Source organism: Mytilus galloprovincialis, chromosome 7 (genome assembly GCF_965363235.1).
Source record: "Mytilus galloprovincialis chromosome 7, xbMytGall1.hap1.1, whole genome shotgun sequence".
Classification (NCBI taxonomy): domain Eukaryota; kingdom Metazoa; phylum Mollusca; class Bivalvia; order Mytilida; family Mytilidae; genus Mytilus; species Mytilus galloprovincialis.
In genome coordinates this window covers 45,222,443-45,244,844 of record NC_134844.1, presented here as the reverse complement: position 1 = coordinate 45,244,844, position 22,402 = coordinate 45,222,443, and the positions used below count along the sequence as shown (strand labels likewise).

Here is a 22,402-nt window from a genome sequence, read left to right as displayed (position 1 = left end):
AAGCAAACATTCTCAAATGCAGGCAACCAATGATTAGTGTTGAACATGTTAAATGATCATATAATACCACACGGCCTAGCCAAGATCAGATGTGCATTTTGTGTTTCACATGAAGTCAAAAATGAGTATCACCTCAGGGAAAAACTCTTTTGATATTTTGGTTCGAAAATGGTTTAAATTATGAAAAATTGCTATCGTTAGGCTAACACTGGAAGCATTTATATAATTACATGCAGTTTTTGGAAGAAATATTTAATATTTTTATTAAATAAATGGTGTTTAAAAACTGTATAGTTTTCTTTAATGGTTGGCTTCAAGACATGGTCACCAGTGTCAGATTTTTGGTCAATGACAAAGACAACAAAATATGTTTAGAATTATTGAATATCAAACATTTTAATTGAAAAAAAAATGACAAGAACATGTTTAACTCACAGTTATTTCAAACAACAGTAGCTTTCTTTGATCATTAATCTTATCTGATAAAACTGTATCTAAAATTATCTATAAATAACAAAACTTCCAAAAAAAACCTTTCTTTTGGTGTATAGAACATTAAAATAACTTGATGCATATTCTTACAATAAACAATCAAACTTAGCAATACAATTTATATGTTTTGTCTACGGACAAGACATTGTATTCATATTTAATGAAATTCATTATTAAAACCTAATTTTGATATAGCTGAAAGTGTTCTCTTGAAAAAAAAAACATACATTTTATCAGGTTTATCTATCAAATGATGCTTAACTTCGAGGAAAATGGAAACAAATACATTTTGATAATGTCTACGGACAAGACATTTTATTGATATTCAATTAAATGCTTTCAAAGATGATTGTTAAAGTTAAGATTAAAAGTTACTAATTAAATTTTAAGCTGTGTTTTTTAAATTTTGGAAAATATAAAAATGTACCCATAATTCTTTACATATCTCAATAATTTATTGATTAAGCCAAACTGAAGACACATTCTTCTAACTGAAATCCATATATCTGACTGCTTAAAACAATCAAACTATTATTAAAACTCAATTTTGACATAGTTGAATGTGTTCTCTTAAAAAAATAACATGCATTTTACCTATCAAATTAGGTTGAAATCAAGGAAATTGGATACAAATATAGTGTGGTAATGTCTACGGACAAGACAATTTCAGTTAAAATCAAAGCGCTGTAAGCGCTGAAGGCAGTTAACCAAAAACCAAGGCAACCGTAATTATGAAAATTGTGGCAATGTTGCCTCAACAGTAAATTCATGTTTATCTAATGATTTATTTATTAAGGCAAATAATTTATATGTTATCAAGGTTTCAAAAGCAATGCATATATCAATGTATATTTTTTATGGTGAGTCTGCAGTGGTACAAGTTCCCAATGATTGCAGTTGTTCTACTTGGTAGTTAACCTTGATTTTTATTTGACTGCTAGAAGTTCAATTTGACGTAGTATGAACATGTAATAGTATGAATGGACTGGTTTCCCTGGAAAGAAAACTGAGTTTGTGTTCTATAATACAAAAGTTATGAGACACGAATCAGACAAATGTTCACTACAACAGGGATCAAAGATGAGGTCTGACTGACTTGCCCATAGTAAATGTAAAATTAAAATGATTTGTTATTTTGTCCCATACATATGAATATATATAATTTAGGGGTGGGGATCTCAACGGTTTTCAAGTTCTCAAACAGGTAGGGGTAGGCAGAGGATTTAGGGGGCAGGGGGCCTGGCCCCCCCCTTTTTGGGAAAAAATTTGGTTGCTTATATAGGGAATCACTGAAGCGTGACTGGAGCGGGCCCCTCTTAGGTCAGTCAGTGGGCCCAACTTATGAAAATTTCTGGATCCGCCACTGGGGGTAGGGTGACCCTAGGGACTTCCCCTACATTTCATTTTATTTATTATATTGTCCCATACATGAATATATATGGTTTAGGGGTGGGGATCTCATTGGTTTCCAAGTTCTCAAACAGGAAGGGTAGGCTGACCCAAGGGACTCCCCCTATATTTCATTTACTTAGTTATATTGATCCATACATGAATATATATTGTTTTGGTGTGGGGATCTCGACCATTTCCAAGTTCTCAAACAGGAGGGTTGGGATGACCACAGGGACTTCCCTTATATTTCATTTGATTTGTTATATTGTCCCATACATGAGTATATATGGTTTAGGGGTAAGGATCTTGACCATTTCCAAGTTCTCAAACAGGAGGGTGAACAGTGACCTCAGGGACTCCCCCTATCTTTCATCTGATTTGTTATATTGTCCCATACATGAATATATATGGTTTAGGGATGGGGATCTCGACCATTTTTAAATTCTAAAACAGGAGGGGTGGGGTGACCCCTAGCGACTCTTCCTATATTTCTTTTGATTTTTCATATTGTCACAAACATGAATATATATGGTTAAGGGGTGTGGATCTCGACCGTTTCCAAGTTCTCAAACAGGAGGGGGTGGGGTAACTCCAGTGACTCCCCCTATATTTCATTTTTTATTTATTATATTGTCCTATACTTGAATATATGCAGGGGCGGATTCAGACGGGGGAGAGTTGCGGGCTTGCACCCCCCTTAAATTTGAAAAGCATGGGTTGTTCTCAGCTTAATAAAGAAAATTCCGATAATTTTACCTCAATTTTTTTTAGCCTCGCTCTGCTCGGCGAAAATTTAAGTTTGCGCCCCTCCTAACCTAAAATCCCGGATCTGCCCCTCATATGGTTTAGGGGTGGGGAGCTCGACCGTTTCCAAGTTATCAAACAGGAGGGGGTAGAGTGGTCCAAAGAATGCCACCTATATATCATATGATTTACTTACATTAAGGTATATATAATATAGTTGCATTATTTGTGAAAATAAAGAATGAAACTTTCAGCTACTTTAATCGACCCTTCAAAATTGAGAAAAAACTAATAACCCCTCGAAATTGCAGTAATATGTTTACACTTTAAAAGCATCTCACATGCATTATCATCATTTATCATTTATAAAGAAAATTTAGACTGTGACCATGAACATGTATATCGTTAGATATACTGTTCCCAGCTGTCACGTTGTATTGGATTTTTAAATTAAAATTTATCAAAAAGTAATTTTTAGTTTCTGAATAAAATATTTTTCTGCTTTTTCTTTCTTTAACATATATCTTTTGGTTTACAATACTAGTGTTTATATTCATTTACCATGCATAGATGTATTTTTTCACCTGCTTGGATTTATTTTGTAAATGATCGTCAAACCCGGAATTACCCTTATCCGCTTCCGGAATCGGATCCGATTTTGTAAAATTTTGTCTTCACGGCCGCCATTGTTATGTGTTTACAATGTTGTTTTTGTCAATCAGATACGATTTTACGGGATTTTACTCGAATTTATACAATATTTGTCGGCGATTTTCTGTATAAAGCTATCGGTTGAACAAATTGAACATCGCCGTCATGAATAATAATGATAAAAATAAGTTTTTAGCTCGTTTAATTGGAGACTTTGGTGAACATGGTGAAAAGGTTTGCAAAGTAATTTCTTATTTTCTTTCAAATGTAAGGCGACTACGTCGGGCGTAGCTAGAAACCAACTATCCTAGTCGAAATTCCGCTTGCAAAAGTGGAAGGTCGCGGACCACCGCTAATTTGAACACCTGCCTCCAAATTGAAAAGCTACGAAAATTTCTTTTTCTAATTTGAAATTGCCGCCAACAGCATGAACAGTTGAATTATATAATAGACTACTGACGTAGTTGTACTACGTATTGATGACAAACAATATTCCTACGACTTTGGTCATTTGGGAAATCTAAACTGCTTGTCTTAAGAGATTTTCGGCGATTAAATATTTCATACAATTGTTCTTTGACATCTTAGCTAAAAGCTCAAGTCATAATGAACTACACAAGGATTTTTAATAAGCACTACTTCCTATGTGTAACTTTAAAACTTTTGGATAAATCGACGATCATTTAAGGTTTTTCTGGTCATTTTTTTTGTAATCCAGAATAAAAAGTATTAAAAAAGTGTTCAATTAGTTATATATAACATAGTAACAAGCTAGATAATAACAATGGCAAGTATTTCAGGATTTATTGGATAGAACACAAATCTAGGGTGCTCGCATAATGCAGCTTAACTGCATAAAAAAAATCTGTTAGAATTAATTGTGACTATATTCATGTTGAAAATACTGAGTTTTAATTTGAATAGATAACTTTCATCACCTATAAATAAGATTTAAGTTCCATAGCAGACAAATAATTGAATTTAATACTTGTTATGTACAAGTGTCTTGTCCGTAGACACTTCCTCATCTGCTGTTAATACTGAAATGCAAAAGATAAAGTTAGAGAGAGAGAAATACTTTTTCTTCATTTGATTTAGTTAATCTTTTAAGGTATGCATCAACTTGAATAAACAATATTGAAGTAAAATAAGGTATGCTTTTTATGACTGATAATCTGACACTTTTTAAAATCCACTCCTGTAAAGTAATTTTACAAAAATTGAGAACACTTAAATTACCATTTATTTATTAAAAATAAGATATTTCTAAGTTTAAACAACACATAGGACTAATTAAGACCCATAAAGCCAAGCAATATTGATAAAAAGACATGTCTACGGACAAGACATGTGTCTACGGACAAGACATTCTGACATATTTTTGAATTTTTTCCTCTATTAATAGATGGTAGAAAAAATTGTTAGTAGTGTTTTCATATCTACAAAAGAACAGGAACTTAGCAATGCAACATTAATGTAATTATGCTTCCAGTTTACTAGGGAATGCATGTCTACGGACAAGACATTTTTTCACTTTATTTGTATATCCAACTTTGATAGCATTTATCTCCAGCTAGGGTACTGCAATTTTGATAAATGAGGTAGTTTTTGATAATGTATATACTAGAAGAGAAAACAAAACACATAATAGCATAAATTTGATTTATTTTTCTCTTTTATGACTACACTGAGCAAGCTAAAAACGAAAGTACAAAATTTCATAACAAGCGCATAGTATTCAACTTTTTATCATAACTTTGTAACCACTGAAGATTTTTTGTTGCAACAACCAGTAAAAGAAAGAAGAATAAATTGTCTATAACAGTGAACCAATAATGTAGTTCAAATTAAATTCACTTATTAAATATCAATTGATAAAAACAGGTAAATTTTAAATGAAACAACATAACGTGTAATTTTGCCCATTTTCAGCATGTATTTTAGTGTTTTTTTTCAAAACGGTAACACCTATACATGACATTTGATATTCATTGTGAAACCCTACATTCTCTTCTTCAGTTCAAAGATGTATTAATTATGTAAAGTTTATCTTCTTGTCTTTACAAGCCTATAACATAGACCCAATATGAAATGCACATCTGATCTTGGCTAGGCCGACAGCTCTTCCTTATAATTAAGTTATCATAGCTGGTTCATAACTTGTATTTTTGTTAAAAAAACAGAGATGGAAGGTTCAAAGTTGTATACTATAAAATATATTGTGTGAATTATATATCATGTGTATCATTGTATATTACCTCTTTTTATCTAGCAAGTTTAGGTAAGAGTGATCTTATTGTAGGGTTATTTTTTAATATTATCAATGCACATGATGCATGCTATGCATGCTATGTATCTAAAAGTTTTAAAAAAAAACATTTAATTATCTTTTTTATTAAATTTATCCTAAAATGGAAACAATTACAGAACCAAGTGCATCAATTTATATTTTGCTTAAATTTTCTATTTAAAATGGTACTGAATTAAGAAAAAAATTATATTTTATTTATTTTATTTTCTCTTAACATGCTAAACATGCTAAATTAACAAATACTTTTTTGTACTAAAAATATTTTTATTTGAAGTCATATAAATGTATGTAAAATCAATACATGTCAATGTTAATGTCTGTTATTTCAAAGCGAATATTTATAATCTTATAGCTCTATTATCAAGATTTATCATGTTTATGAAAAGATGACCACAAATTTGAAATTTGTTTTTTTTTATGTTTGACAATAAACATATATACATGTTTAATGTGAAGAGGGGATAAGCATGCGTACAGGCTACAAGGCTTTAAAATCTAACAGGTTAAGCATTCTATATATTTGACCTTATAAAATAAATTTTCTAATTATCAAACTTAATTTCATCCCGAAGATTGACCTACATGACCTAATAACATGAATAATTTATAATAAATGAGAGAGAAAACTAAATATAGAACAATTACTGAATCAAAAGTATGCTTCATATTAAACTTGGGAGACTATGTCTATCAGTTGTTAAATTAAACACATGCTTTAATCATATGTGACATTTTTTATTAATCCCTTACAAGAGGATGGTTATGACTGATGGCCGCTTAATGTCAAGTGGCAGGTAAAATGCATATATTAAGGATGAGAAATATGACAATAAGATATGAATAATGTGAAGCAGCAAAAACATATTGCCAAGTGTTTGGTTTGACCCAGCCTGGTCAAACACATCAAAACAACAGACAAGGCCAACTGTCATTCTTGCCTCAGGAGTTCCTACATTTTATGTACAGATTAAAGAGTCATGCATCATGTTATCATAGTTATATTATGTGCAAGCTACAAATGGTCCTGTTTCTAATAATTTTCAAGTTTTAATTAATAAGGAATTAAAATTTTATCACACATCTGTCCCTTATCCAGAACTAAGATAGGTACACAATTACATGTAGTAAGTCACTAGCTAATTTATCATGCAACAGTGCAACAGTGTTAAATCAATAGTAATCATTTTCTTGTAAAAATGTCTAAGTTGTTGCATATACATGTACATTTATAATATTAGAAAAACAAAAGAATGTTATAGTAGACTCATTTCAAATCTTACCATGGGAACTGACTAAGTTCAGGAACATGACATTTCAAATGGTAGACTTTTGGACATTTGTCACAACACAGTAAATCTCCTCCGTTCTGACAAACAGCACACCAATCTTCATTTGGATCCTCTTCTTTGGTTTGTGGCATAGATTTTCCCGTGGAGGGAGGGTATATGGGTGTTGGTGGGTTACTTGTTTGAGTGGTTTCAGCAGACGCTGGCGCTGAAGCTGGTTTTAATGCTGGGGGAGTAGGTAACCTTTTCTCCTGTGATGAAGTACTGAAGGCACAGGATGATCTTTCTTCCCTTTTAAATTTCTGATGATCACTAAAATTATAAAATGAATTACATAAAAACTCAACAAGAGTGCACACACTGAAATGTCTCGCCTTCTTTACTAATCATTGATATTATGTTGATACTCCTAAATATAAAGCTTTATTATGACTGTCACATAAACTTAACATGAACCATGAAAATGAGGTCAAGGTCAGTTGAACCATATGCCAGGCAGACATGTACAGCTAACAATGCTTCCATACACCAAATATAGTTGACCTATTGCTTACAGTTTAAGAAAATAGACCAAAAATCAAAAACTTAACACTGAGCAATGAACCGTGAAAACCAGGTCAAGGTCAAATAAAACCTGCACGACTGACATATATAGATCATAAAATATTTCCATACACCAAATATAGCTGACCTATGACATATAGTATTAAATAAAAAGACCAAAACTCAAAAACTTAACTTTGACCACTGAACCATGAAAATGAGGTCAAGGTCAGATGACATCTGCCCGCTAGACATGTACACCTTACAATCATTCCATACAACAAATATAGTAAACCTATTGCATAAAGTATGAGAAAAACAGACCAAAACACAAAAACTTAATTTTAACCACTGAACCATGAAAATTAGGTCAAGGTCAGATGACATCTGCCCGCTAGACATGTACACCTTACAATCATTCCATACAACAAATATAGTAAACCTATTGCATAAAGTATGAGAAAAACAGACCAAAACACAAAAAATTAACTATAACCACTGAACCATGAAAATGAGGTCAAGGTCAGATGACACCTGCCAGTTGGACATGTACACCTTACAGTCCTTCCATACACCGAATATACTAGACCTATTGCTTATAGTATCTGAGATATGGACTTGACCACCAAAACTTAACCTTGTTCACTGATCCATGAAATGAGGTCGAGGTCAAGTGAAAACTGTCTGATGGGCATGAGGACCTTGCAAGGTACGCACATACTAAATATAGTTATCCTATTACTTACAGTAAGAGAGAATTTAACATTACAAAAAATCTGAACTTTTTTTTCAAGTGGTCACTGAACCATGAAAATGAGGTCAAGGACAATGGACATGTGACTGACGGAAACTTCGTAACATGAGGCATCTATATACAAAATATGAAGCATCCAGGTCTTCCACCTTCTAAAATATATAGCTTTTAAGAAGTGAGCTAACACTTCCGCCGCCGCCGTAGCCGCCGCCAGATCACTATCCCTATGTCGAGCTTTCAGCAACAAAAGTTGCAGGCTCGACAAAAAACCATATAGGATTTAAATTGAATTTTATTGGTCAAACTTGAACAGCTTTTGTTTAATTATGAGCATGATGAGATTTTTTGCATTCTTAATTAGTAACTTTTGTTTTTTATTCACTTTTTGAAAAACACTTTCATTTGCTTTTTCTTTACTCTAAATAACTTCATATATATGTATATGATACTATGAAACAATGCATACACATGAAATGAATAAACAGTTTTTTTTAAAACAACTAGCATTTGAGCATTTGGCTTGAAGCTTTCTTTGTGCTCATAAGTCCACAAAAGTCGCAATGTTAATGCCCGCGTCACACTGTCCCGATTTTTACGCCGATGGCAACACGATTATAGAAATTTTCAAAATCGGGACTGATCGTATCCAGATCGGTCTATTCATAGTGCCATCTTTAACCATCGTAGAACCATCGGCCACTTTTTCTAGCCTTCGGGGACAACTTCGGGAAGGGTTCTAAATTTTTTAACATGTTAAAAAATCCCCGAAGGTGCATCCGATGTTGAGGGTTCGTATTGAGTTCATATCACCATCCTCACCATCGTAATGTCACCGGGAATGCATCTTTGAACATCGTATTGCATTCGTGTTTCCATCGTTTCCATCGGGCAGTTTTGACATTACGATGTCTACACGAATGAATCACGAAGCTACCCGAAGGTCGAACGATGGCAACACGACTTCGTGAAGACCTCGTAATTCCGTCGTGTTGCCATCGAATAAAAGTACGAAGGCGACAAGATGGAACTACGACGGCAATAAATCCAGCTAAATGTAAGTTAATTTTCGCGCTAAAATACATTTAAAGTGCCATGCGCGATATGCACTGGTCAGTCTAATACGACAGTTAAGAAAGACGTTCACAAAACATGGAGCTCATATCATATGATTCTATGAGAACAAGAAAGGCGACAGCGTTGTTTCTAATAATTCAAATGGAACAAGAAGAGTAGCTATTACAGTCTCAGGATTTACTTTTACAAGCAGAATATTATTTTTTGTCAATTTTTCATATCAAGTAACATAAGGAAAATCATAAACGCGCCTCGTACACCAACACTGCAGGTACACGTATATAGGGAAACCAACTTTTTCTTCATTATTCTGATTTTTTATGTATCGTCTGAGTTGTTGTCACACGAATGTTTACTCCATCACCATTTTGTTTTCTATATGTCATATTTTGCCGCATTTGTTGCTTTCCCCACATCATATGCAGTGTTCTCCCCAGGCCGTTTTAGCGTTGCGGTACCGCGACGCTATAATTTTTCACCGTGATGCTATAATAATTCCCGCGACGCTATAATTATTTTGAAGATGCTATTTTACTTGTCCTCAATTTTGAACTTTCATCTATCTATTATCGATTATGATCATAAAAATTATATCACCTGTAATTGTAATCCCTTTAAGTCGGACATTAAAGGCAATTAAGAGATTAAATAGCCAGGTGTTAATTGCCCTCAGGGTGATAACTGTTTTGATGCGAATATCCCAAGCTGACACTTGTGACATGACTAATACCACGTGTCTGCAATCACCAATTTCAACATCGAAAAATGCAATCACAAAAACAATTTGAAATCTATGTTTTGTATTACGAAATTTCAAAAATTAAAACGATTTTTTTTTTTGTTAAAAGGTCGTTTATTTGTGCAAATCTCCAAAAAATACTTTCTTTCTCTTCCGGTAAATTACGAGAGCGAGAATTTTGGTTTTGAGCTAAAATAAGTTATACATACTTCTTTAAAAAGTGATCATAATTGGCTTAAGTTTATGTTTAATTCATTTAATGCATTAAAGGCGTCTTATTCATTCACAATCTCTTGTCAAACAATGTTTATTCTCGGACTCATTTTTGTATACTTTTCTACGGCCGCCATTGCACATTTTTGTGTAAACTACGGATCGGAACCGCACCAGATACGACAAAAATCCGCATTTTCACGATAATGACAACAGATGGACGGTAGACACAAAAAATATACCAATAGAGAAAACTACGCATTAAAAGACTATCTGTTAGATAACTTTGTTAAAAATACGTATCATTTTGATGTAAAGATAAGAAACAACAGGGACTAATTCATTCAGTGCCATGAAACAATGAATTTCATAAACATGATAAAAAAAAGTTTTTAAATTGATATTTTTTTTGCTACTTTATCTTTACTTAATATAATATAAAAAAATAGTTAATTTTGTGTACTAGATATTCAGTTTTGTATATATACAGGTTGCACTATAATGAACCATTCATTCATTTGACTTATTGTTGGGTAACTGAAAGCATATATTTATTTTTATTTGGCACAAGAGGAAAAAAATAATTCTGTAACTATAAATGAATAAAGAAAACATAAACTGAAACAACTGTTTTTGTTGTTATAGTTTAATTGTATTCTCAGTTATGAATTGAACAATATAAACTAAAACATATAAAGGAAATAGAGCATCAACGCGACGCGACAAATGACATTAAAAAAAAAATGCAGTTATTTTTTTACGCAAAATGTGATGCTATCCAAAATTTCTGGGGAGAACACTGTCGTATGGCCATTGCGCCATCATCGTAATCCATCGTATAGCCTTCGTAATCCATTGTGTCGCCTTCATGATCCATCATGTAGCCTTCGGCTGAGATATGAAGCTTAAATACCCGTCTTCAGTTAACCTTCGTATGTCCATCTTTTGCTATCGTATATAATTTCGGCACCATCGTATAGACTTCGTTATTCATCGTACATGCTTCGGTCACTTTTTGGTATTTTAACGAGATCGGGACCTACTTCGTACGAACTTACAATTTTCGCATTCGGGTGTCCATCGTATTTAAAAATCGGGACAGTGTGACGCGGGCATAAGGAAATTACTAGAATTAATAAACATACTACCAGTTAGATAATCAAGATTTTCACTAGCGTTCAGGGCACTTCCAGGCTTGGAATAAAATATATCAATGCAGTTTATGGCAAATAGACAAAACTACTATTTTTTTAGTTGTTTGAAGTACCTTTGGACTGTCTGTGAGGCCCAGGCCTGTAACTGGTCTATTGGTGCTGACTGACTTGCTGCTGCACCAGACTGATGGTCAAATCCTGCTCCTGCTGGACTTGGTGTCTTGTTGGCATAGGCTGCAGCCTGGGCACCTATATAATGAAAAATAATAATATATGAGTGTTTATCAATGTGTGTATGTAGCTATAGCTATGACCAGTCAGAGCTCAGACATAAACAGGTCGATTTCTGTATTTGACTTAAAGAAGTCAAAACATGTATTTATTATAAAAATGTGTTTTCAATTTTAGACTTATCTAAGTCAGAAAATGACAGACTTGTTTAGGTCTATTTCTGTTGATGAAAAAACTTAATTTTAATTTGTGGCCAAAGTACACCACCTATGACAGCAAAAACATGTCTGAGAGTTCACAAGGACCTGAGCTATCTATATTTAATTATCTAATTGAACATCCTTAATAAACACAGTTGTTTTACCTCATTAAGTGTGGTTCCAGGTGGTTGTATTGTAAGGTTAATTAACATTATCTCCGATTTTTTAGACTCTCATTCATATTTTTCTTTAGAAGACAAAGCATTGTCTTTCAATGTAGTCATTATTTGATTTAGATGCATGACCTTTTTATAAATATGCGTGGGTCTTGAAGTTAACCTATTTTGGTAACTTATCGACTTGTAGGAGTCGACATTTGTAACTTTTTGATTCTGGTCAATTATTTCTTGCTTAACAATATTTGACTTATTAAAGTCGTATTTTGTCTTGCATTAAAGGGAGACAAATCCTAAAACTTACAAATTTAGACCTCTATGAGTCAAAAGCAGATTCAGACTTATTTATGTCTGAGCTCTGACTGATGACTGCGCAACATGTACATGATGTATATTAATACACTACTAACATGTACAAATGATGCAATTTTTCTAAGAAAGGTTGCACCAATTAACACAAAATTGAAATAAGGAATATAACATCTACATAACATGCATAATCAGTGAACATATATAAATGCATATATCTACATGCATGCATTAACACATGTACATGTATACATATGAAAATAGTACTTTTTTTTAAAGAAAGGTTGCACCAGTTAACATGGTTAACACCAAAATGAATAAATAAAAAGTTACATGACATATTCAAACAAATTGTACCAGTAAAGTATGTGTATACTAAGTTGTGACATGGGAATATAATATGCAATGTACAGTTGAGTGTGTGTATGCCCAGTGATGTCGTTAGAAGCCGGCAGCCGGCGATTTTCGCCGGTTATTGTCCTTTTCCCGCCGGCTATTTTTGCATGAGTAAAAAAAATTAATAAGATAAAAAAGATAATCAGGTTAATATTAAAAAATAATTGTTCAATGCATCAGCTTCAACGATTAAAGTCGCGATAAACAAGGATGTAAATCAGTGTTTACCTTTGACTAAATATAGTTCACGTAAATGCAGTCCGCTGATTGGTCGTCTATTTAAAGTCGGTGAGTATTGTAATGTTTGCAAGGATAAAAAGAGAGACGTTCCGATGGACATTATGACCCTGTTTGGTTTTTGCTTCAAGAGAAGGAATAAGCCAAAGATGACAATAGCATGTTATGGAAATTAATATATCAGTCAAATAAAAGAAAGTATAATATATATAATGTTGTCAAGAATCTGGAAAACAGCACCTTTTGAAGTTCACATTTCAAAGCCCACGACCACGTGGTGTCCAGAGAATGAAGGTCAATAACGAAAGTAGAATATTGTCGACCACAAATAATTTTTAAAAATATCTTTTATAGTTCAAAAGGATTTTAGTTTACTGATTACTGAACAGTTAACAAATAAGAGAAAATAAAACAACATAGCTTGACAACATGTTTGAAATACGTGTACAAGTCTTATATGAGAAAAAAGGGGGTCATTTGTCACTAAGTACGTACGCAAATAAATCGATCAAGATATTTAATAAATTCGATTATTTTTGAAATAAAATTATAATATTTCACCTATTATTTCACAGGCACTTGCCTGTGTAGTGTATTATTTACATATATTCAAGAACAGACTTCCTTAGCTGTCTTTACAAAAGACACCTTCCCAGAAAAAAATATAATATAGATTAGCCTTGCCAGGACTACGGATTCTCATTTAAAAAAAAAATCAATGTGATTGAAGTCAACAACAAAAATAAGACAAAATTAACATTTTCCCAAGCATCTAAATCACTCTCAGGTATGCTCAGAATGCAGGAATTTTAGTCTAAATTTTCAAATCTTTTTGGGGATAGCCAAGGACGTATATTATGTTAGTTATACGTCCTTGGGATAGCATACGATTTTATAAAATATAGCACCTCTGTAACAGTTTTAACTTTGAAATCGAAGCTCCAGCTGACTACTAGTCAGTGAATATTGTTTTTAATTTTGTAAAAACAAAACCAACACTTTTTTAATATAAAATTAAAACATAATGTTCTCAATGTCACAATTACAATTTTCATTTAAAACTAAATTATTCAAGTGATAATTCAAACCAGAGACAATATGTTTCTATTCAAACTAAGATTTTTGGATTCTTTCAGTTCAAAAATATTTACTAGCAGTCAACCTGCAGGAAAATGCACAAAAATGTATATTGGTCCATCAAGATGATCAATGATGTGATCACATGTGCAGAAAATTTACCCATCATGTTGCTAATTTTAGTTAATCATTTACATTATCTTCAGTAAAAAATGATGTTTTCAGAGGTCTGAAAAAGGGTCTAGGACACCCCCAGAATGCAGGATTTTGCACCATTTTAAAAAAAAATCCTGGGGCCCTTAAGCGGGCCCCAGACCCCCCGCCGCAGTAGCGACGAGCAAGCTCGTCGACGCGAACGGCTTCGCCGTCCGCATGTACTTGCCGCCTATTTTAGAAATTCAGCCTGCTTAGTGACATCACTGATGCCATGTATGTATTTCATAGTTCACTGGTAGTCTTAATACATGTAGCTTGAGGAAAAAATACATAATACGTACTACAAGTGATCTCACATGTCAAATAGAATTGTACATCTTGATTCTCCTCAAACATATCCAAAGATGAATATATATATGTACTTAAAATACATGTATGTAGCAAGATATGATTCTTATCATGTTTATTTACATTATATATAAGTCATGTAAGTATGAGAAGAATATTCAGATGTAATACATGTATCATGAATATATTTAAGAGACATGCTTCAAATGTGTTTTTTTTTACCAGTACCTTACATTGCCTTATAAGCTGACTGATTACCTGCTGATTACTGGACATACATGTACTGACTCACAAGGTACACTTTGTAGATAATGATTTGGAATATGTTTAAGTTGCAACTATCTGAAGATTCTTAAGTTGTGCAAGCAATATACCCATGCAAGGTTAAAATCCATCCCATATTGCTTGATATATATAGGCTCCAGCACTTGCAACATGTACAATGTATCTGGTGTTTTAGCAGTAAAAGCTAAGGAAAGTCATGATAAAATACATGACCATCATGACCATGGCCAGTATAAATCAATACAGTATCATTAACATGGTAAAAGATCACAAGTATGAAGTGACTTTTCTTTTTGAAATCTAACTTCAGTCATTCAGATGCTTTTTGTTCCATGCACACAATCCTTAAATTAGGCAATCCAACAACCAGAAAACCATATCATGACATTAGCTTTGTTTCGATTTTGTTTGATAACAGCAAATTTATAAGTGAATTAGACTAATGCACTCAAACACTGGCAAAGGTGACTTATGATAAAATGATGTAGGACATCATGGACATGGGCACCTCAACATGCTCAAAATATTATTAGACTGTAAACATGGTGAACATACTTCATGTACTTATATATTTGGTTGTATGGTCTGGCTTTGATGAAATCACTTTTTTAAATAAAGGTAGGTGTATTAATGAAAAATGGCAACATGTGGACGTCTGAACATGGGATATAACAATAGAATTTTCTCAAGTAAAAACCTGTTCAAAAAATTAGAATTTTCTGTCTATCTTAAAAGTACATTTGTATAGATTTACATAAATCAACAACAGATGCAGGCTCAATTATAAATTGATATTTCCTGTTATGTAATTTATGCTTTTTTCTAAACATTTGTTAAATGACTATAAACATGAAAGAATGAACAATAAAAAGTACATATCATGCTATGTGTATTATTTTAGCATTAGCATGACTAAATCAGTTGATTAAATGATTTTTCACATCAAAGTTGGCTTTTATTTTATTTAAGAACTTAATTTAATTTCCACTTTATCCTTTCATCATGTTCATTTTAATTAATTAAACTTGTTCAACCGTGAATTTTTTTTTAATTTGATTGAACTTTTATCATGTTTTTGATGTTTATATTTGCTTAAACACTTTTACCTCCTGATTGGCATGATTGGGCTGTGCCTGTATCAAAAATGTTCTACATGTATATCTTGATCATGCCATCTGACATCATTTTTTTTCTTTTTTTATCATGTTTATACATGTACATGCAGTTTAACATGTCTAAATTTGAAAAATCAAAGTTTAAAAAAATAAAGATAAACAAAAATTTCAAGAAAATGCCAAAAAATATGGATTTTGTTCAAATGATAAAAGAGCATGTACACAGATGCACAAGAATGTAGCTATAGGTGTAGGGTCAAACAAAATGGAGAAATTAAGGTTACAAGTGGCAATTAGTTTACACAGACAACAAAGGTTAGCATGCAGGATGAAACTGAAACTGAGTGGATGATACGAAACAAGACAAGTGATGGGGAAAATCCACAAAGCTTCGTATTTACCTGGAGAGGTTTCAGCTGAGGCCATGCGACAATTACTCCATGATTTTTCTCTGTTTACAACTGGATTGGGCATATTAGAATTGCCATTCTGAGCCCCTCCCACTAAAGTAATGTTATTATAATGTTGGAATGTATTCTGTGGATTAGGTCTCATACCTGGTACAGCTGGAGCAATGTTGCGATAATGAGGTGGCTGTGGGGAATGCCTCTGATGTGAAAGAGCAGCTAAATGTCCAGCAGCAGTCATAGCAAGCTGACTATTCTGTTGAGGTAGTGATCTGTTTGGAACCCCATGTTGATTTGGACGGTTCATAACATGGTTATTTAACTGGTTTTGGATGATAGAAGTATTCTGGTTTCTGTTCATCTGTGCTTGCTGAGCTTGCTGTTGTGCTTTTATTTGAGCTTGCTGTTGTTGCATGCGAAACTTTTCACGTAACTTGGCCTCGTAAAGGGACTGCTGTTCAGGTGGTAAATGCCGAATTTTTTCTCGTATCTGTGCATTAAATGCAGCTTGTGATATATGGTTTGAAGGAAACCTAGGTTGCCTGTTTTGTTGTTGCTGTGGAATAGCTGGATGATTTCCCTGAGATTGAGGAGCAGCAACAGTAACTGTTTTCTGGGGGAACCAGTTCCCATCAATTTGTAGAAAACCTAACTTCTGTTGGTTCTTTATTAAAATGTCTATTTCATTTTCATAAACAATGCTGTAATTAAGAAAGCTAGGCTGAAAAGGAATGCCACTTTCTGAAAGTTGCTTCAAGTTTTTAACCATTAATCCTTTTGTATATAAAATTGACACATCATCTCCAATAGTTAAAGCATTTTCAACAAAGTCTACAGAATGCTGCATTTTTAAAAGTGCTTCAGCAACCAGACGTTGCTTGTCGGCAATTATAGTCGTCTTATTACTAACATATTGTTCTAAATGATTAATCAAACTTTCAGAATATTTCTTAAACTTTTCTATGACTGTATCACGAGCTTTCACAATTTTTTCCGATTCTTCTGTCATTCGTTTTCTTAGCTCATGATGTTTACCTTTAAGAATTTCATTCGCTTGTTTATAATTTCCTAACTTTGTTTTTAAGTTCACAACAGCGTTTTGTAAATTCTCACGTTGATGCGTAATTGCTTCTTGCAAGAATTGATATTTATGGTCTTTATGTTCAAGTAACTGACAATCGCGACAGGTCAGTTTTTCACATGTTTCACAAAATAGTTTAAGTTGTTCATGTTTATGTGTTTGACAATTTATCATTTTTTGTGTGGAATTATCGGGCGAATCATCATCCTTTTTACCTTCATCTTTCGGAACTATGGTGTGATCTTTAGTAATTCGGACACGTTTATGAGCAAAAACACACTCATTACACAAATATTCTTGACACTCATTACAAAAGGATGTAGCTTTCACATTCTGACTTTCTTCACATCCTGTACAAATAGGTCCTTCATCATCTTTTTCTTCTTCATCTTCTTCTTCTTCGATTACAGCAGGTGCTTCAATAGATAGGAATCTGTTATCCACGACAGCTGACTTCTCTACAGTGCAGTTACAAGCAGGACATAATATTGTGCTTGGCTTTGGTTCTAAAAATAAAAATTGAAATAAAAACTGAATAAACAAAAAATGAGTCTTTCATTTGTATGCTTTGATAGTGCCTTTTATGAAAATGACAATCTTTCAAGACCTTCGGTTAACCTTTTTTTTGACTGTTTGAATTTGGATTGTGATTAAATTTTTGACATTATATAGGTTTCTGAAACAAAAAAATAAATGTTGTAAAAGATCTGAAAAATTCATCATGGTTTATTTATTTGTCCAGAGTGGGGCAAGTTGGCAAACCTTATTTCAGTGGGATTCCAACCCTTTTCATAAGTGGGCTATGTTGTTCAACCTTTTTTGAAACATCACTGAACATACAGAGATGCAACTAATCGTCGGACCCGTCGGACCTAAGGGGCAGAATTTATGCAGGTCCGGCAAAACTCGTAGCTGTGCAGGACCTGATGGCCGGCAATATTTAAGTCCGCTTGGGTCCGCCAAAACTGAAATCCCCGTCGGCCCCGGCAGAGTATTTTGTTTATAAAATTGCGATCATCTTTAATAAAAGTAAATGTCCTGTTCCCCCGCATTTTCTAACTCCGGGAACCAGTATTTCCGCCCAGTAATAGTCTTTCGTACCTTGTCCATCTCGCCCCGAACAATTCTCCGTATTTCCGTCATGTTTTTTGTTTTAGAAATTCGCTCTCTAGGAAGGAGGTCTATTAAGCATAGTTGATAAGTTCAGGAAATATGTCATGGCCGATAAAATTTGTAAGTGGGTCGAAACCCGGTAAAAGACCAAACCAGTCACCTATTCAAGTTGATAAAGCTGTAAAGCGGTCTTTGTACGACTATGAGTCAGATTTTGAATTTGAACAGAATGAAACTACCAATGACTATCTTGTTTCCAAGTACTCTTGTGAAGAATAACTTTTAATCAGATCAATATTATGTAATGTATTATTCAATAAACTACAATTGTTATGAATCACAGGTTATTTTAAAATAATAATAATATCAACAAAATCAAAATTAACGTTTGTTCAATAGCATAATTCCATTTGATTTTTGAGTGAAAATATGGGTCTGGCAGAAATTTGATGGGTCTGGCAAAACTTGGTACCCTGTAGGCCCCATTGTCTGACAGGAAAAAAAAACTGTTTGCATCTCTGAACATAGGGATTTTACCCTTTTTCATAAGTGGGCCGAGTTGGTAAACAAGAGTGGGGCAATTTTTTAGAAAATGGGGCGAGTTTGTGAAAAAAGTGGGACAATAAGGTGTGGGGCGATTTGCCAGTGGGGCGATTTATCATGAATTCATTTTGCTTTTTGTGCATTTTGGAGAGGAGTAGGGCACAAGTCATAACTTTGTTGTATTTTGTTGGATAATATACATGAACGATGTACAACATGTACAATTAGACATTGTTAGATGCACAACAAGTCATAAGTTTGTAGTATTTTGTTAGATAATATATTAAATGAACAATTACATGAAGATGTAAAAAAAAAAAAAAAAATTGGTTTGTTAAAATTTCATTCAGTCTGGTAAAGCTAGTAGACCAAATGTCCTGTAAAAATAAAATTCATTTGTGTAGTCTGCATACTGGAATAATCCTGTATTCTTCTGCAACAATCACTGAATGAAAAATCATTTGTTGATAAAATGTTATACATGTTATGATATATGATGTAGATTACTAATATTATATTTATATTAAAAACACATGCATACAAGCCATTGCAAGCCTTGGTTAAGACTTTAGTAAACTGTATGTCTGTATGTTTGTGTTAGTTCAATAATTTTCATCACAATTTTTAAGAAACTTGAGTCGTTCATTTACATGAAAACTGCTGCATTTTAATGCACCTGACGTCTTAAATCAGGAGAGTATAGCTATTCTTCAGTGGTTATTGTTTGTTGACATTGTTGTGGTTCATTTTGAAGCCTTATACAGTGATCTGGAAGGATTTTTTCTCAATGGGCCTAGGGTCCCCAAAAATAAATTCAATGGGCCATTTTAAAAAATTATGGTCCATGTCAAATGAGTGGGCCATTTGAATTGACTACTGCAACTAAAAAAAAGAGTGCATATTTCAGCTAGAGGTGGTGGTACTTACTTTTATGATTCTAACTAATATCTTGGATATTGTTCCTATGATTTTGTAATTTCAATTAATATACAAAAACTTCTTCCAAACCGGGCAATATTTAAGATAACCTTTATTTACAATGTTAAAACTGGTACTGAACATTGCCTTGTTCCTCACCTTGTTCATGTTTTTTTTACATTAAATTTGGGTCTTTGTCGATACCATACTTATTCCAGACGCTTTGTATTTAGAGGACGTTTCTGGAATTTCCTCTGCACTTCTTGTATTATTATTACTTCATCACGATGACAAGAATAACAGTTAAAGAGTATCATGAGTATCATTAATTGATAGAACAAAACAATAATTCGCTGAAGGTATGTTTACAAAATGTCAAAACGAGCCAAAGACCATAAAATTACAAGAACAGTTAAGTGCCTTTTATGGAGACAAAAACTATATTGATGAAATGGCTTTGGGGTTTTCAATTGAAATAATAGTAAGCTAAGCTAACTTAAAAGATTATGATTAGAGAAAAAATCTCGTCTGTACTAGCCAAATTTCAATTTAAAGTTGTTTATAAAAAAATATATCATGAATGATTGTTAAGGTAGTACCTAACACTACAGGGAAATAACTCTGTAAAATCAGCTAAACGTTTTGATTACGTTGTGTTGTTAAGGGAATATTAAGCTTCTTAATGATCAAAATAAGTGTTCATCAAACTGCTATATAACCAGTGTATTTTTTCTGATAAAACGGTTGGTTCAAATTTTTTGAAATTTTTATATTTTTGTCAAAGGGTCACAGTAAAATTGAGAAAGGAAATGGTGAATATGTCAAAGCGACAACCACCCGACCATAGAGCAAACAACAGCCGAAGGCAACCAATGGGTCTTCAATGTAGCGAGAATTCCCGCACCCGTAGGTGTCCTTCAGCTGGCCCCTAAAATATGCATAATAGTACAGTGATAATGGACGTCATACTTTTTTTGTCAAAATTTTAAGAAAATTAAACGAGCCAAATTATTTTAGTCAAAGTGTTGGGTACCACCTTAATTACATTTTTTGGGTAATCAGTTATACCGCATGGTTCTATATTATTACCATAGAAAACACCCAAGACGTCCCAAAAATATGTAGGTGCTCCTATCATTCATTTCATTGGAGGAACATTACACTGTTGTGTACACACACATGGCGGCACAGAACACAATATAGGACGATCGGAAATCCATTTGACGATATCTAAACGTTTCGAAATATAGTGAAAAATATCGTGTGCCCTTACATTGGTCACTCTATGCGCCATTTCTGGTCAATATGAGCTAAAGGAGCAGGGCTCACGTCCTTCCCGATCACTGCTTATATGATATAGTTTGTCAGGGCTCTGTGTTGAACTAGAAGGCTGTAGTTCACCTATTTATGAATTTATTGTTAATTATTTTATACATTGTGACTTGAGAAATTGAGTCTCATTGTCACTGATACCACATCATGGCACACCAATATGTATAAATCTTTATGTTTTATGCTTATGGTTGATATTTCAGTCCATACTCAAACAACTTTGTTTACCATCGCGTTTGTGTGGCAACAGGTAAATGTACATTTCATTGTGTTGTATCTTTTACCGCTGGCATGATATATCAGTATATATATGAAGCCTTTTTAAAGCGGTTTTCCCCCAATATTTAAATCAAAAAAATAACCTTAACACATTAAACAACAATTGAAAATGTTTTTTTAGAATGCAGTATACATGGTATAACAGTGTATAAAGATATTAATAGTGCATTGACTTGACATATCAACGATATTAGGATTCGGCTAGAAACGGGGAAATAGCTCAGCACAGCCTGGCATTTCTCTGTTTCTAAGCCTCATCCTTATATCGTTGATATGACAAGTCAATGCACTTTTATTGTCTATTTGTCTATTCAGCATGTCAGGCAAGTTTGAAATCAAATAATTTGGAATAATTTGTTCGGTCGAATTACAAAAAGAAGGGTAAACATTATTTGGTATCTTACCAGTTTTTTCATTGTTATTTGTTGTGCTTGAACCTTCAGTTTGTTGCTGCACTTGTAACTGGAATAAACTATTTAGACAGTTTTCGCACAAAGAATGTAAACACGGCAGGAGTTTGGGGGACTTGTCCTTCAGATCTGTAGCACATAACACGCATATCTTTAACTGGCTTAGCTCTTCTTCTTCTCCGTTTAATGACACTGTCTCTTCTGCCATTTTATTTTTGAATGCAGCCTATAAAACACAAATCCTAGCAAAATTAAACATGTCGTTTGAAAGCTTTACACCAGTGCCGCCATTCTAGTTGTAACCTCGATGTCAATGCATTGGCTTACTTCCGGGTTAAAGGGCAGATGTATTTTAGAATTAAAATCATTAGGACTGTGAGGTCAATAAGACACACAAATATTAGCTGAGAGCCCGTATATGATAAAGATAAATATA

At 33.3% G+C, this 22,402-nt stretch overlaps 1 protein-coding gene across 3 annotated transcripts in view; it reads right to left on the bottom strand.

The window, feature by feature from the left end:
- LOC143083099 (transcription intermediary factor 1-alpha-like) overlaps nucleotides 1-22,299 on the bottom strand; it is a 29,303-nt gene extending 7,004 nt beyond the window's left edge. The window contains exons 1-4 of one of the 3 annotated variants that reach the window (XM_076259317.1): nucleotides 21,961-22,299; nucleotides 16,285-17,877; nucleotides 11,467-11,602; nucleotides 6,871-7,188 (exon numbers count right to left, since the gene is read on the bottom strand). In XM_076259317.1, coding sequence (XP_076115432.1) covers nucleotides 6,871-7,188; nucleotides 11,467-11,602; nucleotides 16,285-17,877; nucleotides 21,961-22,174 — 2,261 coding nt within the window. In that variant the 5' untranslated portion in view covers nucleotides 22,175-22,299. The remainder of the gene's footprint in view (nucleotides 1-6,870; nucleotides 7,189-11,466; nucleotides 11,603-16,284; nucleotides 17,878-21,960) is intronic. The other 2 variants (XM_076259320.1, XM_076259319.1) reach the window with 2 other exon arrangements.
- Nucleotides 22,300-22,402: the final 103 nt, after the last annotated feature.